At 41.9% G+C, this 26,225-nt stretch overlaps 1 protein-coding gene and 1 long non-coding RNA gene across 5 annotated transcripts in view; one reads left to right on the top strand and one right to left on the bottom strand.

Annotated features, from left to right (window-relative positions):
- LOC310681741 overlaps positions 1–26,225 on the bottom strand; it is a 50,046-nt gene that overhangs the window by 13,983 nt on the left and 9,838 nt on the right. The gene's annotated exons all lie outside the window — the stretch shown is intronic.
- Positions 12,739–24,955, top strand: FIBIN (fin bud initiation factor homolog). 3 transcript variants are annotated; one of them, XM_083444228.1, is made up of 3 exons: positions 12,739–18,544; positions 18,588–22,918; positions 24,701–24,955. In XM_083444228.1, exon 1 carries the CDS (start codon positions 17,753–17,755, stop codon positions 18,401–18,403), a length of 651 nt encoding a protein of 216 aa, XP_083300354.1. In that variant the 5' UTR covers positions 12,739–17,752; the 3' UTR covers positions 18,404–18,544; positions 18,588–22,918; positions 24,701–24,955. The 3 variants fall into 3 exon arrangements, with proteins under 3 accessions (XP_083300354.1, XP_083300353.1, XP_083300352.1); XM_083444227.1 differs by having other exon boundaries at positions 12,739–18,547; positions 18,592–22,918; XM_083444226.1 differs by lacking the exon at positions 24,701–24,955 and having other exon boundaries at positions 12,739–18,547; positions 18,592–23,973.

The raw sequence follows: 26,225 nt of genomic DNA, 5'->3' as shown, positions 1-26,225 counted from the left end.
TTTAAACATATGCCTAGCTCTCATAATGAAATCAACAGGACATAAAAATGTTGACATTTGGGCTGGATTCAGCCCATAGATTCCTGAAATACAGGACCATATTAAAGCATGGTCAGAGAGAATGCTAGATGCAGCTTTTAAGTTCAATATATGGGTCTCTCCAGTCTTACAGAGAATACAGCACAAACCTCTACCAGAATGGATTAATGCTAGAGGGTGATAACTCTCCACATAATTGATTAGGATGCAAAAACGGGCATCTCGAGCAAAAACAGATCTCCATTTGATGGTATCCTTAATATAGTTTAGGAGCCAAACTTTTAAACATTTCCAATTTCTGCTGAAGTATGCAATTTTCATTTTCTCAACAAAATATTATGGTCCTTGTTGTTTTATCCACTCATGGATTATTATTGGATGTGAGATCACATAAACAGTCACGGTATTCTCCCTCCACCATTAGTAACCACGAAAACAAAAAACCATAAATCAACTGAGTCAGCGCAATCAGGCCCAATGTTTCACAGAGCAAATTTGGTGCATGAACAGATGCACAACCTCCATGCATATTTTGACAGATGCTGTAAATAATACCAAACACAATAAAGCCAGGAATCTCCTCTCCACCACCACCACCACGCCCCCTTTGATGGCATCAGATAAACTGGCCTGCTGTTGTTTGTGAGAAATATAAAATAAGCACTTGAAAAGCAGGTAGGCTCCACTCAAGCACAACACATGTGCCCCATATGTTCAATTTTACAGCACTGTATTTTGCACAAAGTGGGATTCTTTTTCCTTTCCCCGAACCATTTGGAAAAACAGGGTATCATTTTTAAAAAGCAAACTCAGCATATTACCAATAAAACAGCTAAACTTTGTGATGCAGTTCCACCCCTCTTTCCTGAGTTAAAGGCTGGACTGCAAAAGAAAACGTGCTGGAGGGTAGAAATGCTGAGAAGCAATTAGTGTGGATGATCTGTTCCTTCAGTCTCATAGGATTCACAGGAGTAATGGCCACAATATGGACTCCTTACATCGGGTTTATAAAAAAATGTCTAGATTGCGGATAGCAAAGAGTTTTCTCCCTGAAAACTCAGGGTCATTCAATAAAGATGAGAGATTTGGGACAGACAAAATGAAGTCTGTCACACAATGAGTGGCAGACCTGCTACTGCATGTTAGTTGACAGCCACAACCTAGATGGCTTTAAAAGAGGTTTAGACAAATCAGAGGAAATTGTACATTTCCCACTACTGAAATGGAAAGAGGAGCTTCCCAGCCCTCTGTACACTGGCCTGGAAACTCTTTGGTTTGTTTGAAATGCCTCCAGCCTATGAGGACAATCTATAGTTACTCAGTTACTACAGGAATGTACGCCACAGTTACTAAGCTCGGTTTGAATGTTTTCTTACATTATTTGTCCCAGGGTTGAGTCCTGCCCAGAAAACAAATGCAGAAGCTGAGCTCTAGTAAATGCAAAGCAAAGGTCCTAATCCCCACTACTGCTATTTCAAACAGATAATTGCTTTTTGTACACTTCATTATTGTCTCAAGGGATGCTGTTAATAACTTTGCTGTGCTCAGTGTGTTGTCTCGTGCACCAGAAGACCACATTCCTTCATCCTGAGCTTAATGCTTCACATTTGCTTAGAAGTTATTAAGGCAATGACTGTGCATCAAAAGCAGCCTGGCCATTGTCTTAGCCGCAGATGTTTTGGAAAGAGAGAATGCGTTGTGCTTTTAAAGCATAAGGAGATAGCAAGGCTCAGAGCCAAAGCAATATGTGTTGGTTGCATATTTAACGATGATGTCACTGCGGAGAGTGTCTCTCTTCTTTAATCTCATTTGAGTTTCAAAGTAGCCCAAGAAAATGTCTTCAGTCAAAGAGTTTCCTCTTCAAAGCTGCTATCCACTTCCCTGAAGATGTATCATAACTAGAACTGTGCATGAATGGCCTTTTGAGATTTTCCATTCTATTTGTGGGCAAACAAATTGTCATTCAAATGGTGAGCATGCACCACACCATGTGATCCATTATGCAGGGCGGGGCTTACCTGCCCCCCCAATATTTTTTTCAAGTTGACACCCCTGCCCCTAAAGCTGCTGCAGAACGTATTTCAGGGGCACGCAAAAGGCATTAGAAAGAGGGGAGACAGAGGAAGTTTTTGCACTAGTGGAACTGCTTAACTGGATACATCCTACAGCTTCTTCCGTTCCTCCCAAGCAGAAAAAGTGCCTTATCAGCATGGCCACCATTTCCCATTCTCCACAATGTTTCTTATCTAGAGTTAAGGCATTGTGACTGGGGGATTGCGGTCTACGCACACACAGTGGATGAAATCCTGGGAAATGGTCTTTTTCAAGAGGAATTTTTTTATATATATTTTTTTAAGTCTAAGAAATTTCGGCTCACTTCTGTAACAACAATCATTTGCTCTAATTATTCTATAACTTACATCCCGTCCTTCTCAACAAGTTCTCTAGGTTGGTTGCAACAAATAAATACCTTAAATGAATATCATTTACAATTCTGTTCCAAGTGTTGTTTATGTATTGAAGGGGTGTCACATAAATGATGGAGCAAATTTGTTTTCTGTGGCTCCAATGGAAGTTTATTGATTTATAATTCTCACTTCCATAAAGCGTACTGAAGTGGCGTGAAACAGGGTCAACGGGGGTGGGGGAGCAGGATGTGAAACATTAGGAAGGATTTCCTGACTGCCTAAGCTTTAGCTGTGTTGGAGCATCTTTAAATGTCCCTTGAGTTTATTCTTGGTCTAACGTTTTAATAATATGTGTCGTATTCATTGGGTGACTGAGAGAGATCTGATATCAGGGGGTTGCCAATGTGATGCTCTTCAGACCCAGCCAACATGACCAATGGTCAGGGATGATGAGAGTTGTTGTCCAACAACACCTTGACTGCCCCCATCTGAAATGTGGTTTGTATGGCTCAATAAAGATTTTTGCATTAATCAATTTCAAATAAATAAATATAAACAAAGAAACGCTACTGGAAATGCACACATGTGTGTATCATCTGTGCAACCATTTCAAAAACCGCACGCCATAAAACACTCACAATCACAGATAACCTAAAATGACAAATAGATGGCAACAGAGGCTCAAAGTACAAATCTCATAGTGACCATAAGGGCTTACAAAATCCAGTTCTGTTGTCCTGCTATAGAACTATAATGGAAAAGTACATGAGCATCTGCAAGTATCAAGGATTTCACCAATACAAAATTGATACAGATGACTACTTCAAACCAAAAACAATGTATCATTGGACAAGCCCATATCTTGATGCCTCAAGGAGGCATTTTCAGCATTACACTTTCAAAATCTATAAGTACTGGAGAGTGCTTTCCTCTACAAATGTTGTAGAGTCCAATATACCTGAAACATTATTTTTTGCTGGATCAATCTCAATTTCAAATCTGCAGAAACATTCCCTGTAGATTCTAAATCAATTTCCATATATTGTAATTCATTTATTATTTATTTTTCTTTATTATATTTTGTAATATATTTATTTTTGTTAAATTTGAAGATAAAAACATAATTATAATGATTCTGGACTTCAGGGAAACAGTCCACTAAGAAATGAGATGTGCTTGCCTGCATAGGGTAAAAGGTAAAGGTAAAGGACCCTTGGATGGTTAAGTCCCTTGGGTGGGGTTGTGGTGCTCATCTCGCTTTTAGGCCAGGGAAGCAGTGTTTGTCCACAGTCACCATGTGGCCAGCATGACTAAACCGCTTCTGGCACAACGGAACACCGTGACAGAAACCAGAGAGCACGGAAATGCCATTTACCTTCCCACCACAGCAGTACCTATTTATCTACTTGCACTGGTGTGCTTTCGAACTGCTAGGTAGGCAGGAGCTGGGACAGAGGAATGGTAGCCTGCCCCATCACATGGATTTAAACTGCTGACCTTACCTGCATAACACTCTAAGTGTGTTGCCAAACTTCCCCCCTCATTCTTTCCCTTGTAATTTGTGCTGAATAGAGTTTATTTGCTACAAAACATATAGCCTACAGGATGTGTGTATCCCTCTGGTCCCAAGATAGCAGCAATCAGAGTAACATTTCTATTTAAAGTCAGTATTCTTTCCAGGGCCTCTGACAAATCCTCAAAATAAGCCTTTTCATTTTTTTATTGCGGGCTCAAATAGCGGACAACAAATTAACGGATCAGTTAGGTATGGTGCTAGATCTCTCCAGCTCCAGTTCTGCAGCATCCAGATGTGCCTTGGGATCCAATAAAGCTTTCATGAGAACATCACAGATTCACTGCATGGAAAGCAAGCTGGGATGTTACAGACAAGTCTGCTTTTTAAAAAGCACAGGGCATGGTCAGCTTCAAAGTCCAAGCTTCAAAGTCCCATTGATTTCACTGGATCGAAGCACATGTTTAAACTTCAAATCAGTAGGATTTAAAGATGCTTAGCTTTGGCTGGATTGTGTTCATAATTTATGAGCAATATCAGAAGTTATTAAGGTTTTAAAAAATCTGATTCTCTGCTGCACAGCCCACACTTGGTTTTTATTTATTTGAACAATATTGCAATTATTTGCCAAAGTTGCTATACCACAAAAATTGTTACTAGTTTGCCTAGAAATACATTCCATCCATCATTTGTGAGAAAACCAACAGGAAGCAAGCAAGAAAAGCTGTCCCCCCCCAGTTTATGAACACTTCCCTTCCTGTTTGCTGGGAATCGTAGATGATTGGCAAATGGCTATTCTTAAGAATTTGCAGATCCTTCTTGAGAGATGCAAAAGTTGTGACACTGTATCCAGTTAATGCATTCAGTTCTGTTGAACTTGGCAAACTTAAGTATGTGTGACAGGGTGTAAAACTGCATGCTGGTGTCTCTTATTAAAAGAGTAAAAAAGAAGGCAACAAATGCTCATATCCACCTAACCTTTGAGCAGGTTTGCTGTCTGTTTTCTGGTCAAGCCTTGACTGTACCAATGCAGCACATTTTATGCTGAGTAGTTCTTTGGTATGCTGCTGGTACTTGAGGAATCAGGATCACAGAATGAACTGAAGAGGAAACAAATAACACAGAGGGAAGAAGAAGAGGAAGAAGAAGAGTTTGGACTTGATATCCCGCCTTCCACTCCCTTTAAGGAGTCTCAAAGCGACTAACAATCTCCTTTCCCTTCCTCCCCCACAACAAACACTCTGTGAGGTGAGTGAGGCTGAGAGACTTCAGAGAAGTGTGACTAGCCCAAGGTCACCCAGCAGCTGCATGTGGAGGAGCAGGGACGCGAACCCGGTTCACCAGAATACAAGTACACTGCTCTTAACCACTACAGCACACTGGCTGGACCACCCAATATGATGAATTATTACAAGCTAAAACAAAAGGAGTATACTATATCAGCTATCTGAGGTACAGTATATGGATTCTGGCAATAGGTACTTAATACCTCCCACACCTCATAGGAAACATACATGTGGAGATTTGTCTTTTGGCCTCATCCACCATGTACATTTTAAGCACTATGATACCACTTTAAATAGCCATGTCATCATCCCCCCCCCCCAAGAATCTTGGGAAGTGTCATTTGTTAAGCACACTGAGTTTTGTCAGGAGACCCTTATTGTGGGCTACAATTCCCACAGTCCCATGGGAAGAGGGACCGCCTGTTAAACCACCCTGAGAATGATAGCTCTGTGATGGGAATAGGGGTTTCCTAACAACTATCAGGACCCTTTACAAGTACACTTCCCAGGATTCTGTGGGGAGAACTGTAACTATTTAAAGTGATATCATATATATCACATATGGGACCTTTTTGCTGTTAAGGATCTCTCTTCCCACATTTTTGCTAACCCAAAACTCACATAATGATCTATCCCCAGGATAGGGAACCTCCAACCTGAGAGCCTCATTAGACCCTGCCCCAGGCCTCCCAGTTAGGCCCATGAGCCCATTTTGGCTGAGCACAACCCACCTATCCCACACCTGATATAAATGATGTCAGATGTGAGGCAGGTAAAATACACAGCTGAAAAGAGACGTGATCCAGCAGGTGTGTCTCTGATACAAACCTCGTCAAAATTCACATGATTAGAAAGTTGGTGTGTCTGTAAAATGGGAATCATATTGATCAACCTTGTAGAATTGTTGTGAAGGCAAGCATATTTAATTATTTACTTGTTATATGTGTGTGTATGTCACCTATTAGAACTCAGCTATACAGCTGCAAATAAAACGTTTCAAATGGGTTGTAAAGTGCAATATACAAATGTGACACTAGATGGTGACACTGAGCTATGCAAAATTCAATGTATTTTTCAAAATGATTTTTTAAAAATAAGAATTTCACAGCGTTTTTTATATGTGTGTACATTCCACCTTAGAGTCTTGCCCTCCCAAGGCACCTTACAAAATTTAATATAAAATACATTTTTAAAACCACCTAAATTTTAAAAGATATTTTAGTAGTTTTATGTTTTGACTTATCTTATTTAAATCACCCAGGGTAGTGGTGAATAAATAAACCAAAAAAATAAAAATAAAGACTGTAAAACACATTACTTTTTTTAAAAAAGCGAGATAAAGTAGTAAAACATTTATTTACTAAAATGGTTTTTTAAGGGGAGAACTGAGAATCCCCAGACAGCATTGCATTTGGGTACTATATATCTCATCCTTCACATTTATCTTCCACTGTAGTCCACTTATAACATTTGTCCAAGGTGAGGAAGGGAGAAGGGAATTGGCAGTTGATTAAGCAATGAAGTTAACTGAGATAAGTTATGATCCCTGAAGGGGGTTGCTTCCTTGTCTCGGTATGTGTTAGCCATCTGTGTGTTTTTCACCTGCAATCACTTATAGCCCAGATGTTTTCCATTTTAAAAAATGGATAACTATGAGATTCTGAGTCTGTAGGAAAACCTCAGGCCAGAAGTAGAGCATATTGTTTATAGTTCTGTCCTAAAATTAGATTTGATTTAACAGTGTTCTTATCAGGCCAGATCAAGTAGTACAAAAAGTCTTTCAAGACTCTTTCTGTAAGTTCATCATGCTGGTTTCAGTGATTTTTAAAAGAACATATTAATGGCTTATGATGAGTAATAAAAGAATAAGAAATCATTTGTATCATTTCATACATACGGAAAGAAATGATTCATCCACCTATTATTATTATTGCTATTAGTATTTTCTTACGTTTATATCCCACCTTTCTTCCAAGGAACTTAAGGTGGTGCACATAGTTATCTTTTCCCCAATTTTACACTCACAGCAACTCTGTGAGGTAGGTGAGGCCCAAGGTCACACAGTGAGCCTTGTGACTGAGTGAGGGTTCAAACCCTGGTTTCCCAGGTCTCAGTCCAACATGCTAACAGTGGCTCCCTGATTGATTGATTGATTGATTGATTGATTGGTTGGTTGATCGATTATTTAATTTGTAGCGTTCTCTCAAATTCATTTTCAGTTACTCAGAAACATGCATGGACTTAACTGGGAATTCATTTCACCAAAAATTAAATGGGTTTAAGTTTGGCTGAAGACAGGCGATAGTAGCAGATTTTTCTCAATGGGAGTTAAAAGCAATTTGAAATAGAGATCGCTGCTTATGTTTGCTCATTCCACTTCTGACTCTGTTAAAGAGGCTGCACAGGTTTTTCTGTTCCCCAAACCTGCAAAACCTGCTTGACCAGGGGCAACAGTGAAACAGAAGAAGTATTTATCAAGCTACTTTCAACCTTCTTAAATATTGCCTCTTACTAGGTTTTCTCTCTATTGCCCCAGTCTAACAAGCATAGCCTGCATGCAGAGACAGGTTTTGCCTTACTAACTGCACCAGAACCTCCAGCATGGAGGAAGAAATCACGTTCATTTCGGATTGTGTCTCTCACCCTGTTCATGTTCCAACATAGTAGACCTTTGATTGGACTGGTGTGCTTAAAATCCCTTCTCTAAATAAGAAGCTGTATTATGGGGAAGAGACGTTGATAAGTGGTAGCACATGTTTGATATGCAGACATCCCTAGCACCTCCAAGTAGAATTGGGAGAAAACCTTGCCATAAACCCCGAGGATATGCTGCCAGTCAGTGTAGACAATACTGAACTAGATAGACCAATGATCTGATTCCTCATAAGACAGCTTCCTGTGTTATACATAACTGTAGCAATTAACACTGGCCAAGAGACGCGGGTGGCACTGTGGGTTAAACCACAGAGCCTAGGACTTGCCGATCAGAAGGTTGGTGGTTTGAATCCCCGCAACAGGGTGAGCTCCTGTTGCTCGGTCCCTGCTCCTGCCAACCTAGCAGTTCGAAAGCACGTCAATGTGCAAGTAGATCAATAGGTACCGCTCCGGCGGGAATGTAAACGGCATTTCCGTGGGCTGCTCGGGTTCGCCAGAAGCAGCTTAGTCATGCTGGCCACATGACCCGGAAGCTGTATGCCGGCTCCCTTGGCCAATAAAGCGAGATGAGCGCCGCAACCCCAGAGTTGTCCGTGACTGGACCTAATGGTCAGGGGTCCCTTTACCTTTAAGAGATACATGGGTACAAAGTAACCTGTTGTTTCCTCACTTTTTATTTATTCTATTAAATTTGTATACCACCCTTCATCCATAGATTCCAAGGTGGTTCAAAGCACTTTGTGCCAACGTACACTTTTGACTGAACGCAATGTGAAATGTTGAGGTATACCTTCACCTTACAATAGCCCGTCCATGATAAGCACATAGCCAACAGTCTGTGAAACGTGTGGAGCAATGAGTGTAGGGTATCCAAAAGCCAAAACCAGGACTGATCTCCAGATGATTCATAAGAAATGTTTTTCACATGAGTCACAGATGAGAGAGAGGGAGGGAGAATGCTACGTGCATCAAATTATTATTTTGGAAAACGTTACTCCTGCTGTTCACATGGTAATGTGGTACCAATTTTTTGGATTCTGAATAGCTTGGCATCTGCTTCAGGGAGACAGGTGCTAGGTGAGAAAGAGAGCAAAAGACTGCAATTTTTGCTCCACACAATAGCAGGACCAGAGCAACATGAAAGGCAGAAGGAGGACTGAGTCAGTGACTCAGTTATGTCTAGAGGAGGGAAATAGATGGAAATGACAGACATGGCAGGTTACTAACCATGCAGGATGGTGGAGATGAAATGAAGCAATCCCAGGAGAAGACCAAGTGACTCACACTAGATATTGATGAAATGTCACAACAGAGTATGGTAAACAGGCTATGACTCTAATGCCCAGTTGGCAGTACTGGGTGATGATGGGTGGTCTTGGGATTTGGTTGCTGGATGGGAGTCTCTGAGACAAGTTCTTGATAATGGGATCCAATAACTCAGGAGTAGCTAGCCTATGGTTCTCCAGATGTTGTTGGACTCCTGCCACCATCACTCCCACCCAGCACAGCCACTGGTCAGGTGTGTGGAAGTCATAATGCAGGAACATCTGGAAGGTTAGTCATCCCTGCAATAAACCTAAGTCCTGCAGGTCCTTACAAGACCTAGTTCAGAAGGTTAAAAGCTATATAAATTGTTTCAGAGTACCTAAATGTACTCTTTGTAGCATGTTCTTAGTTACAGAATTATTAACAGATACTGTATATAAAACCTCTAGTTTCCTATTGTCATCATAAAGGAATCTTTCCCTCCATTGAACCCTATATTAGTTAACCTGGCCCATGCTTCATTATTAGAAGTCAGATTTGGTTTGCTAAGCAAAGAAAAGGGCCCATGATATTTCACTGTAAAATATATTCTTGTTTGGTGTTCCAAAACAGTAGCTCAGTTAAGTCTGCAATAGCAAAAAAGTTGCCAAATCCATAAAAAGTGCTGTAATGCCTTAAGACTTAACTTTCTGTTCCATCAAATGCCGCTAGTTCTGTTTTCTGATGTGGGATGCAGAGGGTGCAAATGGCTACTAATCAGCATGGAAACTTTCAGTCTACAAATACAGAAGCAATTCATATAATGCATTAACTCCCAGTGCAAGCTTGTAAAAATAGTCAATTGTACCAGGAAATCTGAATTCTCCGTTATATTCCACTCAAGCTTGAGAAGAGAAGAATAACACAGTGCTGATGGTGCTGAATGAAATCACTGTTGGATATAGTCATTAAAAAGCTGTGGAATGATCAACTGTGTTGAGAAAATAAATATAGTGCTGGCCATAGGTACAATCTCTTTGCCTTCTTTTGTTGACCTTCCACTATGTTGAATTTGATTATCATATTTGTTAAAGTAGGGGAGTCATTTTTCTTTATAGAACTATTAGTATTTTTCCATTGAAACCATCTGTTTGGTGGTTATGTTGTTCAGTTGCAAAATGCATAACATTTTAAAGTAATTTGTTGTAAAAACACACAAGAATGAAATGGCAGAATGAACCCATTTGGGCAGATATACTAAAACCGACTTTTCAGTCTATTAAAGACAGAGCTAGAAATTTAAGGGAAGCACTCAAGGATTTCATGACCATGCTGACTTTTCAAACTTTCTCACTAGAGACCAGAAGTCTTGTCCAAGAACCCCTACTTAGCTGATTTGTGGAGCACTTTGTTTTACACTTATAAACCGGTTCCATTCCAGATTGTACCATTGTGTCTTGGCACCGTGAGATTTACAAATGTTGCTGCATTAGGAAAGCATACTTTGCTGCAGGGTGGGTAAGCATGTGGAACAAATCAAGCATTACTAAAAGTCTGTATATCCATGGTATATAAGGCTGATTCAATCTTAGGACATGATTCACACACAAAGCACTTAACTCCAGAGCAGTTAATCTCCCACAAAGATCCCATGGAAGTCTAAGGGATGAGTCCAGGGGCAGACACAGTTGGTGGCATGTAGCCAACCTGTAATTTCACATGTCAGAAAAACACTAGTTTTGATAGATTAGACTAACACAGGAACTCCCAGGCCTATTTCGATGTTGAGGAAATTCAGAAATCACAGGGAAATAGGAGCTGGCGGTTAGAGCAATCCAAACTATAGGAAGCCAGCATTATGGTAAATTATGAAAGTGTAATTTACCCCATTCCACATTCCATTCAGGAGAGGGGCTACTGCTGACTAAGCCAGCCCAAGCCTAGCAGAAGAGGGAAAAGCCTTTAAAACAGAGATTGACTTACACCACCCTTCCTGCTAGTGTAAATTCTGTTAAGTTGCTAGGTGACATGAACAAGCCAAACATAGGAATAGGGGTAATTCTTTCCCGGCCCTGTCCCACCCTCAACCCTAACCATTCCCCTCAAACACCCCTTTTTCAGGACTAAGCCCTGGCATATCTCTGGGTGAACCTGGATGAGGGGGTTAACCCCTCTCAGCCAGAGGCCCACCTATTCCAAACTCCACTCATCCCAGCGGATCTTGCGTTTGAATTGCTCCCTAAGTTAACTCATCTCTCCAGAGTGAATTGGACCATCTGACAGTGAGTCAAGCTCTGTGTTTTGCCTTGTGTTTAATGATTCCACACAATTTCAATTGTTTCTATGAGGGTGTCAGTTTCACTGTGTCTATCCATAGCAAACAAGGCTGCCCCACCCACAAAGTGGGGTAAAGCAACTGTCTTAGGCAAAGATTTTGCCACAGGTGCCAGAGATGCCGACAGAGGTGGGATGTTTGGTGGCACTTCTCATTTTGCCAGTGAAAAAGGGACACACTGTCCCTGATAGCAAACACAGTTAATAAATCTTAGCAAGGAAAATCATAGTATTTCTGATTGATCCATTCCATTATCCAAGCCTTGAATATTCTCCTAAACAGCAGCAAGCAAGACCTTCTGCCACTGAGGCTAGAAAGATAAAGCAAGAAGGATGAAACCGTTTAGGCTATTTGCCTGCGTTAGAAACTGGAGACATTAAACTCTAGAGTCCGTTTATTCTTTTAAACACCAAGCCTCAATACATCCCGCCGCCGCCCCCCTCCACAACACCAACACAACATCAAACATGTGGAGTTCATTACAGTAGCTGGCATGTACAGAGAAAAATATGCTAATCAAAAGCACACAAACATAGATCTAGGAATGCCCGACAAATATCCTCCATGATCATCTCACCAATGATGTTCTCCAGTGCTGGCCATGGAAGTCATAGGAATGCAAGAGTTGGTGGCTGAGAGGTGATGCTGAAGGGCACTCAATGATCAAAATCAAGTGGTAAAGCTTTCCCTGGACTTATCACTGCAAGTGGGAGACTGAGTGACCAAAATGCTATCTATCAAATCTCCCTGCCTGTTGAAAACTTGATAGAAAGGTTTGACCTGGACTTCTTCCTTATCAAATACCTGTCATAATGGGGGGGGGGGGAGATGTGTTTGTTCTTCATATAAAAACATTCATAAATGTAACCCTCCCACCTTAGTTTAAGGTACTTCAGCCCAGGAAAACTGCTACAAGGTGAACAAACCATACATTGTTATGGTTTGACAAGACTTGTATCTGAGGTTTCTATTACTTTAGTAAATGACATTTAATTATGTTATCTAATAGCACCCATAATGCTGTGATAATCCAATGGTGATAGGTCTCAGATTAATATTTGGGTCCTATTGTTCTCGTGTGTGTGCGCGTGCGTGTGTGTGTTATTGGTGAACAATTTTGGATGTTTTTACTCTATTTTAATGTTTCTCTGTAACCCACTTTGAGTTTACCTTTCTGTTAAAAAAAAGAAGCAATTGATAAATATAATAATAATAATAATAATAATAATAATAATAATAATAATATTGCCCTAAATGCCTGTGAGTCCTTTAGGACCTTATGGAGAGTAAATATATTCAAACACAGCCACTAGAACAGAAGTGTTTATTCTGAAGAGAGTCTTTGTCAAACTACCATGACTCTAAATGAACAAATGACAGAAGAGCAACAAAGTCTTTTCATCTTTCCAGTCAAGAAGAACTGTTTTAAGTATAAGGAAGCATGAGGTCACTTTTCCTGGCAGACGAGCACATGCAGCTTCTGTTGACTTCAGTAGCAACATCATGTCCTATGAGAAAAGCTGGGCATCGACTTCACTGGTGTCACACAGGGGACAAACCAACCCCAACGGAGCAAATTTGGTTCTTATCTACTCTATTGTGTATGTGCCAGAAAAGTACATTTGCATGATGTAATTGTGCATACCGAAACAGCTGCATGCTGGTGTTTAGCGTCCAAATCAGATATGCAGATTTCTGTTTATATATATGCAGTATTTTCACACACACAAAGTTCTCAAGCAGTACAAATAACATCCATGAACATCTGTCTCCATTGGCAAGCAAATCTATATTGGGCTCTCATCAAAGCCAGTCAAGGTTTAACAGAGCCTGGTTTAAACTTGGTCTTCCCGGGAATGCCTCAGAAGTGGAAGTGATTCACAAAACACTTAAGCCAGCTACTTTTAAACCCTGTAGAAATTGCATTGTAAATCTGAGCCATAAAGCAACACCCCCCTGCAAAAAAATATATTGTTGCATGCACACCTATTAATTATATGTGAGGAGGGGAGTGTTTGCTCTGAGGAGCTTATTATTTCCAGGAAACCCCATCAGGGAGATGAAGAATTCTAAAAAGAAAAACAACCTTCAGTTATGCCATGACAGCTACTTTTAGCCACCCACTCCTTATTAGAGTCTGCTGTGCCGTTCTATGAATTTATGTAATAGGCTAAAGAACTGGGCCTTTGTATTATTCCATGGTCTATATTTGTGCAGCTGCAGAGCTTCATGGGAGTCAGTAGTAGCAATAGTTAGCAATTTTATTGCCATAGGGATTAGACACTTTATCCAGGGTCCCACCGTACTGGCGCAAAAATGTTTGGCACTCTGAGTCTTGAAAAGGTTCCTAATCTAAACTGAATGCAAGACACAACAGGTGGCTATGACAGATGGGGAGCACAGAGAAACACTGAGACACTGCTGTATAAACTGCAGAGTTAGCATGCCAGCTACTTAGCTGTTCTTTTCCTAAGTGCACGCTCCTCTGCTATTGCTCTGTTAGTCAAAGGAGAAGTGCCCTAGCAGTTCCCAAACATGTTCAAATCACAGCACACATTGAGCTTGCAGTCACTCTGGTAGCGCTGAATGCAATCACTTCGGTGGTGTTGGGTGATGTCTCAACAGCCAGACATCTCCACACCATGCAGCTATTAACAGAACAGGACTCTGTGTCACATCTGCCCAAGGAACCTCACAGCGTGCCTGCTATCAGAAACAGAATTAGGATTTGCTCCACATGCTTTCAAGAGAACAGAGCTATGTCTTGCTTTGTCCAAGTTCAGTTTAAAAGGCGACACAAAAACTAGCTGGCTTTGGTAGGCAATGCATAGTAACAATTCAAGTATAATTCTTTGGGGACGGTCATTGGTATCTCTTCCTGTGTGTGTGTGTGTGTGTGAGAGAGAGAGAGAGAGAGAGAGAGAGTGTCTGGAAATTAAGTCTCTAGTCACCTAACCCATGAGTTTGTTCTGGATGTCACATAACATCCATTTGATAGACACCTAACCGCTTCCACTGTTTACCTATCATCACACATCCCGTCTCCTCCTATTGATGTATTGCCAGTTTTCCTTGCCCTGGTAGAAGAGGTGCAGTTTCCTGTAACCCATTTTCAGTGAGTTTTCTGTGTCAGCAGGAGGTTGGGCTGAACTATATTTGAGGTTACTTAAGACTCTATAATTCTATGAGTAACTCCTATATGGTTTTGTCTGCTCCTTTGTCGCTGACCTTTGTCCTTAATTGAGTTTCCTTACATTCAATATTCTAACCAGTCTTGGAAAGTCCAAGCAAAGGGTGAGAAATCAGTTAGAAATGAATGGGTTATGGAGGTTGCACAACTTATGATTCATCAACCTTAGAGATGCTTAGCAAACCTTTTCATAGTCCCAGGCAAACAACAAAAATATTATTGAACTTTTAGAGACCAATATACATGGCTGGTGGTCTGCATTTGATTGTGGATTCCACAACCCAGGAACCACCAATTTAAGGGCCTTGTCACATGTCAGCACCAACTGGGCAGCAATTGCAGTGCCACTCTGGACCATGTAAACTGGCAAAGCACTATTAATGCCCCTTGAGAACTGGGTCATGGAGAAGTTGATATGTAACTATCTGCAATGTGTGCCTTGTATTTCTTGGTTGTAGCACTACCTTCCACTAAAGTCTTTCTAAAACCATCCCATTTTGGTTTTGTGCTTAAGAATAAGTTCATGCATTAAATAATTGGGTGGAATTATTTTAGGTCATACTCAAGAGTAGATCCACTGAAATCCATGGACATATCAATGGGTATATGATTTCGGGTTATTCTAGAGCCAATGGGGTTAAGCTTAAACCCCTAAAACCCATTTGGTTGCATATAGATGGCACCTTCCCAACCCTGCAACACAAACTGTTTAGATCGAGCAACTTGTGCCAAACTTTCTCATGACAGTCTACCTACAAATTAAGATCTTTCAAGCTATGTATAATTACTGCCTTATTTTACTTATTTCATGTATACACCTCCCTAAGAAGTAATGGTTCTCCACCACTGACTTTTTATTTTCACAACAACCCTTGAGGTAGATTATACTGAATGGCTCAAGGTCTCAATGGCGGACAGTCTCATGGCAAAGTGGGGATCTAAACCTGGGTCTCCCCAATCATAACACACCACTTAAAACTACACCACCGCTGTTGCTTTCTTTCCTTCCCTTACTCTCATTTTTGGCATTGTGTGCTTTCTTGCATATAGGGCAAATAAATTTTCTATTTACGTATTTTCTTAAACGTATACCTGACTTTTCTTCCATTATGGAGTGCAAAGCAGCACACTATGAAAATAGAAACACAGTCCTTATTGTGGAAAAAGTGGGTTGATAGTGGGATATATTCATGAGGATCAGATGGAGAATTTTTGTCATTTTTTTCATTTTGTGGTCCAGATACCACTTATCAGCTAGTGCTGCGTGCCAGCACTGTATCGTCTTCAACTGCAGTACCTTTTAGCATCTATTTATGGATCGTCAGCTTTGTGTGCCTCAATGTCGTCTACATTGCTTGAGGAAACAATTAAATCTTTGCAGAAAGCTGAAGTCATATTAGTTGTTTATAAATGTTTATTGAAATGTTGTAAATTGGATGCTCAGTAACTTAATGTTTCATTCAGCTCAGTCCATGGCAAGTTGCTTTACCACCTTTAGATTTAAAATCAAGATTGAGTCAACAAAAAATGATGCTCTGGGTATTTTGGATGCCACAGTGCCTTTATAGGAGGGAACTGGCTATGTAGATGCTGGCAGTGTAATACTAAAAACACCTCTTTGAGGCACATGATGTGAGCATGCCCTGTGGTGTTGGCTTTCTGGTCAGAAATTATTCTGTGAGCTATGTTTTGGAGAAATCATTTATATTTTTGCAGTTGTTCATACACTCTTAAATTATCTTCATGTGATGTGGGAACTAACACATGGACAATAAATGTAGATCCTGCAAGGAAGGACAAGAACTCAGTTTCTACTACTCAGTAGTCTGAAGATCTCACACTGCCCTTTCCTAATTGCTGATCTTTGTTGAAATACCTACTGCACATGTCATTCCATATGCTGAACTTAGGATTGATGAAGTATGGTTATTGTTAATGTCAGTTAGTGGTGTTTTTACATCTTTCTTCCAGCTATATTGGCAAAATAAAAAGACCTGTGTGTGCTTAGCTTCAGCAAGGTGGTGGCCATGTGTGCCTTCAAAGGAAACCCTGGGCCAGGGTTAATTTTTAATTAAAAACTTGAAAAAGCGGGGCTCAGGTGAGACCTAGTCACACAAGAAGCTGTCACGTTGATCTGAAACCATGTGGCAATTGCTTCATTCAGTTTCATGACATCACAAACCCCTCCTCCCCTCAAAGGGGTTGCAGTCCTAGTGTGGCGTGTGCATGGCGCAAGACAGTACAAAGTGCTCAGTACCCAACCCTAGTGCAAGCATCCCAAAACACTGCCATTTCTGCAGATGTCTGTCTTCAAAATAAGTTGACGAGGCTTGCTTGGGATTTCTGCTGGAGATCTTGCTGGCATTCTACCAGACTTTAGCTGTGCCTGGCATGCATTTCGCCTTCTTCAAGAATAACTAATTGGGGATCTCCCCTCACCTCTTTATTTCTCCCACCGCTCCCCCCCCCCCCCCAGTCCAGCTTTCCACAAGGGATGACACTGTAGCTTTAACAATGGCACCGAGGTCTAAAGGCTTCCTTCCAAACTTGGCGTTTGGACTTTTGCAGAAGTGACGGGACCGGTGGTTGTAATTTGAGAGGGAGGGGGGGAGAGAGAGAGAGATCCTACGGCCAAAAGCCAAGATCCCGCGTTACCACCACCAATCCAGATGCAGCAGCAAAAGGGTAGCAAACCAAGCGGCTTCAGGCAGGTCTAGCTTAGAATCTCTCTCTCTCTCTCTGCTTTTGCTCGCACGTTTCTTTACTTGGAAGGCAGAGTGGAGGGAGGAGGAAAAACGTGCTGGAGGTGCATGGGGAACTTGGAGGGAAAGAAATAAAAAGCAACTCCTCCCTAGGGCTCGCTCGCTCGCTCTCTCCCCGCGCACACAACTTCCACCTCCAGGACTCGAGACGATCTCGTGGGGGACTCGAGAGATCTTTTTCAGGAGAAGCCCAACAGCGAGCCCCAATGAAGCCCCGCGCGGAGGGCGAGAGGACTTGATCTCCCGCGCTCCGCAGCCGCCGCCGTCTGCCTTGGCCCGCCGTCGGGGAGCCGCTTCTCCGCCTCTCCCCTTGGCCGGGATGGGGCTGCCCCTGGGGCTTCGCCTGGTGGGGCTGCTGGGCTGCTTGGGCAGCGTGTGCCGCGGCTACTTCGACGGGCCGCTGTACCCGGAGATGTCCAACGGGACGCTGCACCACTACTTCGTGCCCGACGGCGACTACGAGGAGAACGACGACCCGGAGAAGTGCCAGCTGCTCTTCAGGGTGAGCGAGCGGCGGCGCTGCTGGGCGGCCGAGGAGGAGCAGCGGGCGGCGGCGGCCCCCGGCCTGACCCTGCGCGAGGAGCTCACCGTCCTGGGCCGGCAGGTGGAGGACGCGGCGCGGGTGCTCGAGGGCATCCGCAAGAGCATCTCGTACGACCTGGACGGCGAGGAGAGCTACGGCAAGTACCTGCGCCGCGAGGCCACGCAGATCGGCGACGCCTACGCCAACTCGGACAAGTCCCTGGGCGAGCTGGAAAACAAGTTCCGGCAGGGCCAGGAGCACGAGAGCCGCGAGGGGAGCCGCCTCAGCGAGGACTTCGCCGGCATGCTCGTGCACGCGCGCGCCCTCCTCAAGGACACGCTGGCCGTCTCGGCGGGACTCCGGGACAAGTACGAGCTGCTCGCGCTCACCGTGCGCAGCCACGGCACGCGCCTCAGCCGCCTCAAGACCGAGTACCTCAAAGGCTGAGGAGGACGAGGAGGACGCCGACGAAGCCTCCACTTGGGACCTTTCGCCGCCCCACAACAGCTCGCCAAGGCGCGGAAACCCTCCGCGCGCGTACTTTGCGCGCCTTCCCTCCTGCTATTCGAAACGGCGGCTGTGATTTGGGTGGTTGAGAAAGGAATGTACAGAAAGACAAACTACTCAGCAGTCAGTCATATAATCCTTCCCGCGTAGCACTTTGAAAGTGCAAAGAACCCTGAAGGCTGTGGTTCTCCTCAGGGGACAGGTTGTTGTGGGGCTATATTAAAGGACAGCAAGCTGGCAATTAATTGGGCTGTCTTGTTTTATTTGCCACCACCGAGGGTGCCATTTCTGCCTTAGGCACCCAAATGGCCTGGAACACTTGTTTTGTTTTGCTTTTTTAATAATAATAATAATAATGCTTACAGGCTCCTGTGCCGTTCCCAACTTTCTGACGTGCAGAAACTCAACAGGTGACTGTTACATCTCTGTGTTAAAAGAACTGCACCTGTTGGGTTTCTGCCTGTCACGCAGCTGTTGAATGCACATGGATCCTGTGGGTGGGGAAGAGGTGGCTTACAAGCTGGTTGTGTTGTGTTCATCCTCTGCTTTGAGGGTTATGTGTAAAAGGGAGGTGCCTGTAATTAACAGGGCAGTCTATACCTGCCTGCTTGGAAATAAGATCTGTTGAGTCCAGCCAGCCATGTTCCCATGAAGGCATATATCGAACTGCAGCCTTGCTGGCTAAAAAAAAAAACCCATTGGTGGATTACTTATGCATGCATTTTCCAGATGTGGATATGGAGGCTGGAGTGTGACTTGTCAGCAGCTTTTGAAGCCTGCACTACTGCACAACCAAGAGTAGCTCAGTTGTGGATAACTGGGTTGCACAGCTATCCCACGAGTCTTACTAGTATTTATATTATTAGATAGTCCTGGACATGTGGGAAAACTTTGCAATCAGTCCCAATTCAGCAGAGTTAGGCACTCTGAAACCAGTTGTGGTCAGTAACCCAGGGAAATAAGTCGCTGAGGCCAAAAGATAATGACTTGCTAATAGCTTTTGGACCTTGCTCTCAGCTTCCTCCCAACTGCAGCCAGTTGTTCATGGGTTGTGTTTTCACAACAAACCTGTGAGGTAGACCACTGTTTGCCCCTTTTATATTGGAAGAGATGAAGCTGAGTGACCTGTCCAAGACTATTGCAAGGGTCACCCCAGGTCATAAGTCTTAATTGTCTGTCAACTTATAGTTGTTAAATCATGTTGCAATCCTCATATTCTCTGGCCGACTGGGGAATTTGTTGCTCCTTACCCCCTTTTGTAAGCCTGTCAGACTTAATTAAGGATAGCTAAAGAGAAGTTTCATTCCACTCTTTCACAGCTGATAGCTGACATGGAGGTTTTTTTAAATCTTGATTAGTGATTCTGAGTATGAAATCAAGGAGTTATTTTAGGTTCCATAATCGGGAGCAGAAAGGTGTGATCTTTTGTAAACATTTCCAGAGAGGTAGCTGCAAACTTTTGTATGAGGCCTCAAGAGAAGTAAGAGAATAACTTTCCCATCCTTTCAGTGTGTGTTGGGGAAAACAGGAATTCAAATACTCATTAGAGGTTGTATGGAGCCAGAATGTGGAAACTATTTACTTGGCAAAGGACAAGGGTGTGGTGTTCATCCATATCACACAAGACTGCAAGAATATAGCCTTCTCTCTCTCTCTCTTAAAACAAATTATGGGGTTATCTTCACTGGTTGAAGGGGAAATTCCCACCTTGTTATCATATTTAACACTTATCCCAGCCATAGAGTATGGAGAATACCTACAGTAACAGCTTCATCATCTCATCTCTCCCATTCCACCATCATCTCCCCTGTGCTACCTTTACTCAGTGCAGAATACACAACTGTGCTTAGTGTACTTCTGATAACATTCCTCTAAACTTGCAAAATTAGGTGAGCTGGAGCTGTGAACATTCTGATATCAAGGGTTTTGTTCTATCAAATGTGGATTTGTGTCTTAGGCACTTTTAAATACAAGTGACAGTCTTTAAGATGCAAAACCCTAGGGCCTGCCTGAAAAACTCTGCCAAACTTGAAGCAGTGACTCCCATCCTTTTCCTCCTCTTTCCTTTTGTGCAAGAATTGTTTTAAATTCTGTAAAAGGATTTAGTGTAGTTGGAAGCTACTGTTGAGTCTAGCTTGGCTCCCTCCAGGATGTAAATTTCCTGCCCACTGGGAGACAGCCCAGCTGGAATGCCAGCAACAGTGAGAGATTGGAATCTGAGCCATCCTTCCCTTCATCGAGAGTTCGAACTTGCCAGATCTAAATATAAAAAGTAATTGCTATGGTGTCCGCAGAGTGGTTTTCTAGTGGAGCTGTAACATTTAAAAAAAACATTTCTTCTCTTATGTGGAATGGCAGTGCTCCATACTAAGGGGCAGTCCTTAAAACCAAAATAGAGCTTTCTGGCAATATTACTCCAAGCTCAGAACAGGTAATTCTGTACCCTTTGAAAAAAAAACCAGGGGAACGCTTCCAAGTAACCTTTAAGAATAAAATGGGACAGAGGTAGTCAGATTTCCACTCTAAAAGAAGGTGACAAATCCTGTTGACTCTTCTTTTGCACTAGGAATTTCAGGTACTGTACAGGTAAACAATAAGAATCTAATTCCTCAGGCTTTCAGTGGATGAGAGTAAGGCTCCTGGAGCCAGCAGGGCAGAAGAAGACTTTCTTTCTATTTCAATGTGTAGCCACCTGGGATATATGAATTCCCAACAGTAATTTGACTCCAAGTAGCAATCGTCTTTTCCATTGCTGCAAATCCTTTCCCCTTGCTGCTACGTCATCACTATCACCACACTTCTTTCCTCTAGCTGTTCTGTTTCCTGATTGCTCGCACTGTAGGGATTTCACTTGCCATGTTAAACAATAAGAGGTGCTCTGCAATTGCAGTGCCTGTGACACAGTTCTGCAGAGCTGAGGTATTTGGAAATAACTGGATGTATTTTGTACAAGGGGGCTGTTTTGTTTGGAATAAAAGGCATTCCTAAGACATCTGTTCAGATACTACCCTCCATCTTCTGTACTTTCATAGTACTGAATATAACACATGCTTGATGGCAATTATTGCTGAATTTGCAGACACTCTTACCCTTCCAAAATTATTCCAGTCTTCCAGCTATTTCATTACCTGCATCTCTCTACAAGAAAACTTAGGCTGTGGGTTCTGTGCATGCTTACTTGGAAGTAAGCCCCATTGGACTCAGTGGGACTTGCTTCTGAATAAACATGCATAGGCTTGATGCTGTAAAGGCCACAGGATTCTTTACCAAACACATCCCAGTGCTCTCAGCGCATGGTTCATTCCTTCACCTATTCCTTTTCCTAGTACCTTGCATAATACTAGCCCTTACCTGATTCTGCTCTTTTAACATCACTGCATTAAATATCAAGTATTGGAAGTACCTTTTCAAGTTAGCCATTAATTCTATATATATTTATTTACATGTCAGCTTAGAAGTAAAGGGCTTTTCCCTAGGAGAGTTGAGTTTAGGATTGCACTGCTACCCACTTAACCTGGAAGTTAAGTCCCGTTGAACTCAATGGGGCTGGCTTCTGAACAGAAAAATATAGGATTGCACTGTAAGGTAACCCTTATATCAGAAGCTAGCTGTCTTTCCTTCTGTCATTGTCAAGTCAGCTAATTAACCTGGGCAGTGCTCAGTCATCTAGTTCTGAAACATGTTGTGGTTTCACTAGTGACTCTTGAAGGATTGCTTGTGAATTTGCAGGCATGAGTAGTTCAGCAATGGCTTGCCCCATACCATGTTCATTATGTGGTCACATTGTGCTCCCGCTTGACTGAACGACAATCTATAAGGGCCAACCCCAGGCATTTGACTATTCTTACCTATGCTTGCATTAGTGAGAAACTGGCTATGAGTCCTCAACAATGTGACAAAGCAGTAAGAAATCACATAGTGAGAAAAATATTATAATACTGGGTTATCCAGAAGCAGGCCTACTTTAGCTTCATTTCCACTGATACCCTAGAGAGGTATGAGACACCCTCTAATAAGAGTTTGCTTTTTATGGTGGTATTTATTAAATTTACTATTTCTTAAAAGTATACATTGTAAATGGTATGCAACAAATATATGTGAAATCTTGACATATTAAGTTAAGCATTCTAATATTTAGCAACTATTTTGTATTCCATTCTGTATCTTTAATAATGTATTCTTATTTGGACTTTCTATTGCTGTTTTCAACCAGAAACTGCCCCTCTAAAAACACACACACCCCTAAATACAAATTCAACAGCCAAATGTGGATAAAAAAAGGAGTCTTAAATCCACACTGAGGTGTGTATATGTGGTCACACATTTTGCCCTGGTTTACCTTTTGTTTTCTCATTCACTCAAATATGGGCATGGCCCACAGCTCACTTCAACCAGCGTGTGAAATTGGCAGGGGTTGCTGTCCTGTGCACACTTACGCAAGACATAAGATCCATGGTATGTGTGCTTATAATTTATACATCTTGTCATATCGTGAAGTAGGCTGCAGTTAAATTGGACTGCGTTCTTCCATATAGTTGGTCTGTTGGGCTTAATCAGCTTAACTGTGCAAATTTGCAACTTTAGTTGTATTCCTGGAACGCAAACAGCATTTTGCTGAGATTATTCCAGAACAAACAGTTTGTAGCTCAAACTAAAAGCTGTGATTTTTCTTTCTTTTGTAATAAAAAAACAGGACATTTTGTATGGTCACCTGCAAACCAGTAATGAGGAAACACCCATGGGAGCCAAATGTGGCCCTCAAGGACTTTCTATCTATAGAACTCTCCCCAGACCCCAATCCTTTCTGAACCCCAGTGTTTTCACTTGGCTGGGGGGGGGGTTGCCCTTGAGCTCCAATAATGCCTCTTGCTTGTCTGGGAGGAGAAGGGCATGTGTAGGCACCACCCACTTTCATCTTGCCACCACCCACGACTGGTACATGGCCCTTGGAAGGCAGTGCCCAGAAGGCAGTGTGTCCCCCAGGCTGAAAAAAATTCCCCACCCTACTGTAAACCATCAGTACCCACAAAGGACATGTGAAACGCATGCGGAAGCTGGAGCCAACAATTATCTATGTGTGTGACCACCTGAATAAGGATTATTTCTCCCATTGTTCTGTTCACAGTGTAAGGACACATTTCTTTTTATTCCATAATCTTATTTCTTCTTTTATAACAACATCAGCTCCTAAATATATTTCTCCTCCTCCTTTTAAACGTATTTCCTTGTGAGACTGTCATGTAAGCATGCTTAGTATTGCAGCCTAAACCTGGTTAAGTTTTTTTGTTCTAATACACCAGTAACTTTCATGTCGCCATACTTTTGCTAGCTTTTTCCCCCTCAAAAGAATCATTTGTGCCCCTAGACAATAGCAAAAGAGCATGGTGGGGAATTGGTTTTGATTTGATTTTAATTTCAACTGTTCTATTTAATGCAGAATCGAAGTTAATATGAGCTACATTTAAGAAGGAATACTGTCTTTGTATGGTTCTAATAAATATTTAAAGAAACATGTTGAAGTCCTGTTTTGGAGGGCATTTTAATCATGTCATTCTATAAGTTTCCTTTGCCCCTTTGACAGCACTGCAAAAAGCTGAGCAGCAACCTATCAAGGGGTTTCTTTCATTTAACATAAGATTTAATTGAATTTGAATGTAAAAGTTTCCAAGCCAATAAAGTTTTTTTTATTTATAAAGTAGTGCTTTAAAAATACAGGCCACTTCCAGACTCAGTATTTTGGTGCTGGGATTCAATTACATACTAGCAAATTCAGATTGCAAAATTAAAGTGGATTTGGTGCTCTAGTGCAACAAACCCACTGCTCCCAACCCATCATTTGTGGTAATGAAAATGATGGTAAAATGAATTGGAAAGTGATGAATAACACTAGCTCCCGTTGCTCTAACTCAGCTTCTGCCAACCTACCAGTTCGAAAGCATACCAACACAAGTAAATAAATAGGTACCACTGCCATGGGAAGGTAAACGGCATTTCCGTGCACTCTGGTACTCGTCACCGTGTCCAGTTGCACCAGAAGTGGCTTAGTCATGCTGGTCACATGACCTGGAAAGTTGTCTGCAGACGAACGCCGGCTGCCTTGGCCTGAAGTGAGATGAGTGCCGCACCCCATAGTCGCTTTTGACTGGACTTAACTGTCCAGAGGTCCTTTACCTTTTTTTGCTATGATATAACCTCTCAAACTTAGATTTGTCATGACTACCGTTTTCTTTGCTTCAGTGGGACATGATGGTATTGCCAAACAGCACTGTTCCACCTACATTTGTGTTCACTGATGAGCACCTTGTCTCAAAAGTCAACATTTTGTTTTGGAAGATGAGTTACAAAGGATCCAGGAGACCAGGACAAAGTGCACTTGAAAGTTTTCTGCTGACACTTATAATTAGAGTACAGCATTCCATTTACACTTTGCCTCCTTTAGCTAATCCTTCTGCAATAATAGTATACTGTAATAAAATTGATTGATTACAAACATTTACAGTTCTGTTACAATGATAATGAATTTTACCATTCCTTTGGTTATAAAAGTATCAGACTTCTTTTTTTAAAGTTCAGAGCTCAGAGCATGAACTTTTTTCTTTCAGCTTCCTGAAAAACAGTGGTAAAACATGAGTGTCAATTTACTTAAGTGTCAGGACTCTGGCCAAAATGTAACTTGTAAATTCTATTTAAAGAAAATAATGTTGAACTCTTGGCTTGAATCCATCCAATGGTTTCTTTAAAAACCCGAAGTTTATTCAAATCCTACAGAAACCCCTGATATGATTCAGCCAAAGTCAAGCCCACTTAAAACCTATGTATGTTTTGGATAAATTTAAGTGCATGTTTAACCCTTCCATTCCAATAGTGACCACCATTTTTGGTTTAACTATGCTGGAAGCTGGGCTAGCTTTGATACAGCAAGAAGATGGCCCTCTATGTGGATCCTCTCTAGCAAATTGCTGCTTGATAGGAGTTAAACCCAATATTCTGCAGCCTACTTAACCCTTTCCTCCTATGCCAAAGGCACACATTCAGCATCTCCCATATAAAATGGCACTCTGAGATGCTTCCAAGCTAACCTGAACATAGTGACATTCCATTGTTAGATCATATTGATATTAGGATCATGGTCTATAATCTTTTCAAGTTTACACAGAATAGAAAAGGGAGATGTAGAGATACCATACTTGGCAGTTGCTACCATTAAAATGACACAGTAAGGTGCATTATAGGTTAGAGAATTTCACACTCTCAAATACCTTCTTGGAAATGCCAATGACTTCAATGGGAAGCAGTAAATATATCTAACTGTGACATGTAGTTAGGAAAGAGCTCGATATAACTATGATGGCAGATTGCGAAGTAACATTCCAAAGAAAATGTCATATTGGTAATTTTCCTGTCCTTGTCATTCAGACCACTTCCAAACTTTTGTGGGAGGTTGTCAATCAAATATGGACAAATTTAGGCTTCCTCAATGAAACTGGATTAAAGTGCTCATGTACTTTTGTGCAAGGAACACACTTTAAAAACATGGGAAATTTTGCAGTAAGGAAATTGATGGGAACATGCACTTGAAAGCTTAAGATAGTCAATCGCCAGGAAGTTGTATAACCTCTGTACAAACAAATCAGAATGCATGCTCAGTAAACAGACATCATTTATCCTCCACTCAAGCTTTGTGCAAACAAATCAGAATGAATGTTCAACAGAAATGTCATACTGTAAAAGAACAGGTGCATGAAATGAAAAATAAATTAGC

This window comes from Podarcis tiliguerta (assembly GCF_965153285.1).
Source record: "Podarcis tiliguerta genome assembly, chromosome: 1".
NCBI lineage: Eukaryota > Metazoa > Chordata > Lepidosauria > Squamata > Lacertidae > Podarcis > Podarcis tiliguerta.
The sequence above is the reverse complement of the archived record's forward strand: the minus strand, read 5'-3'. Positions and strand labels throughout refer to the sequence as shown.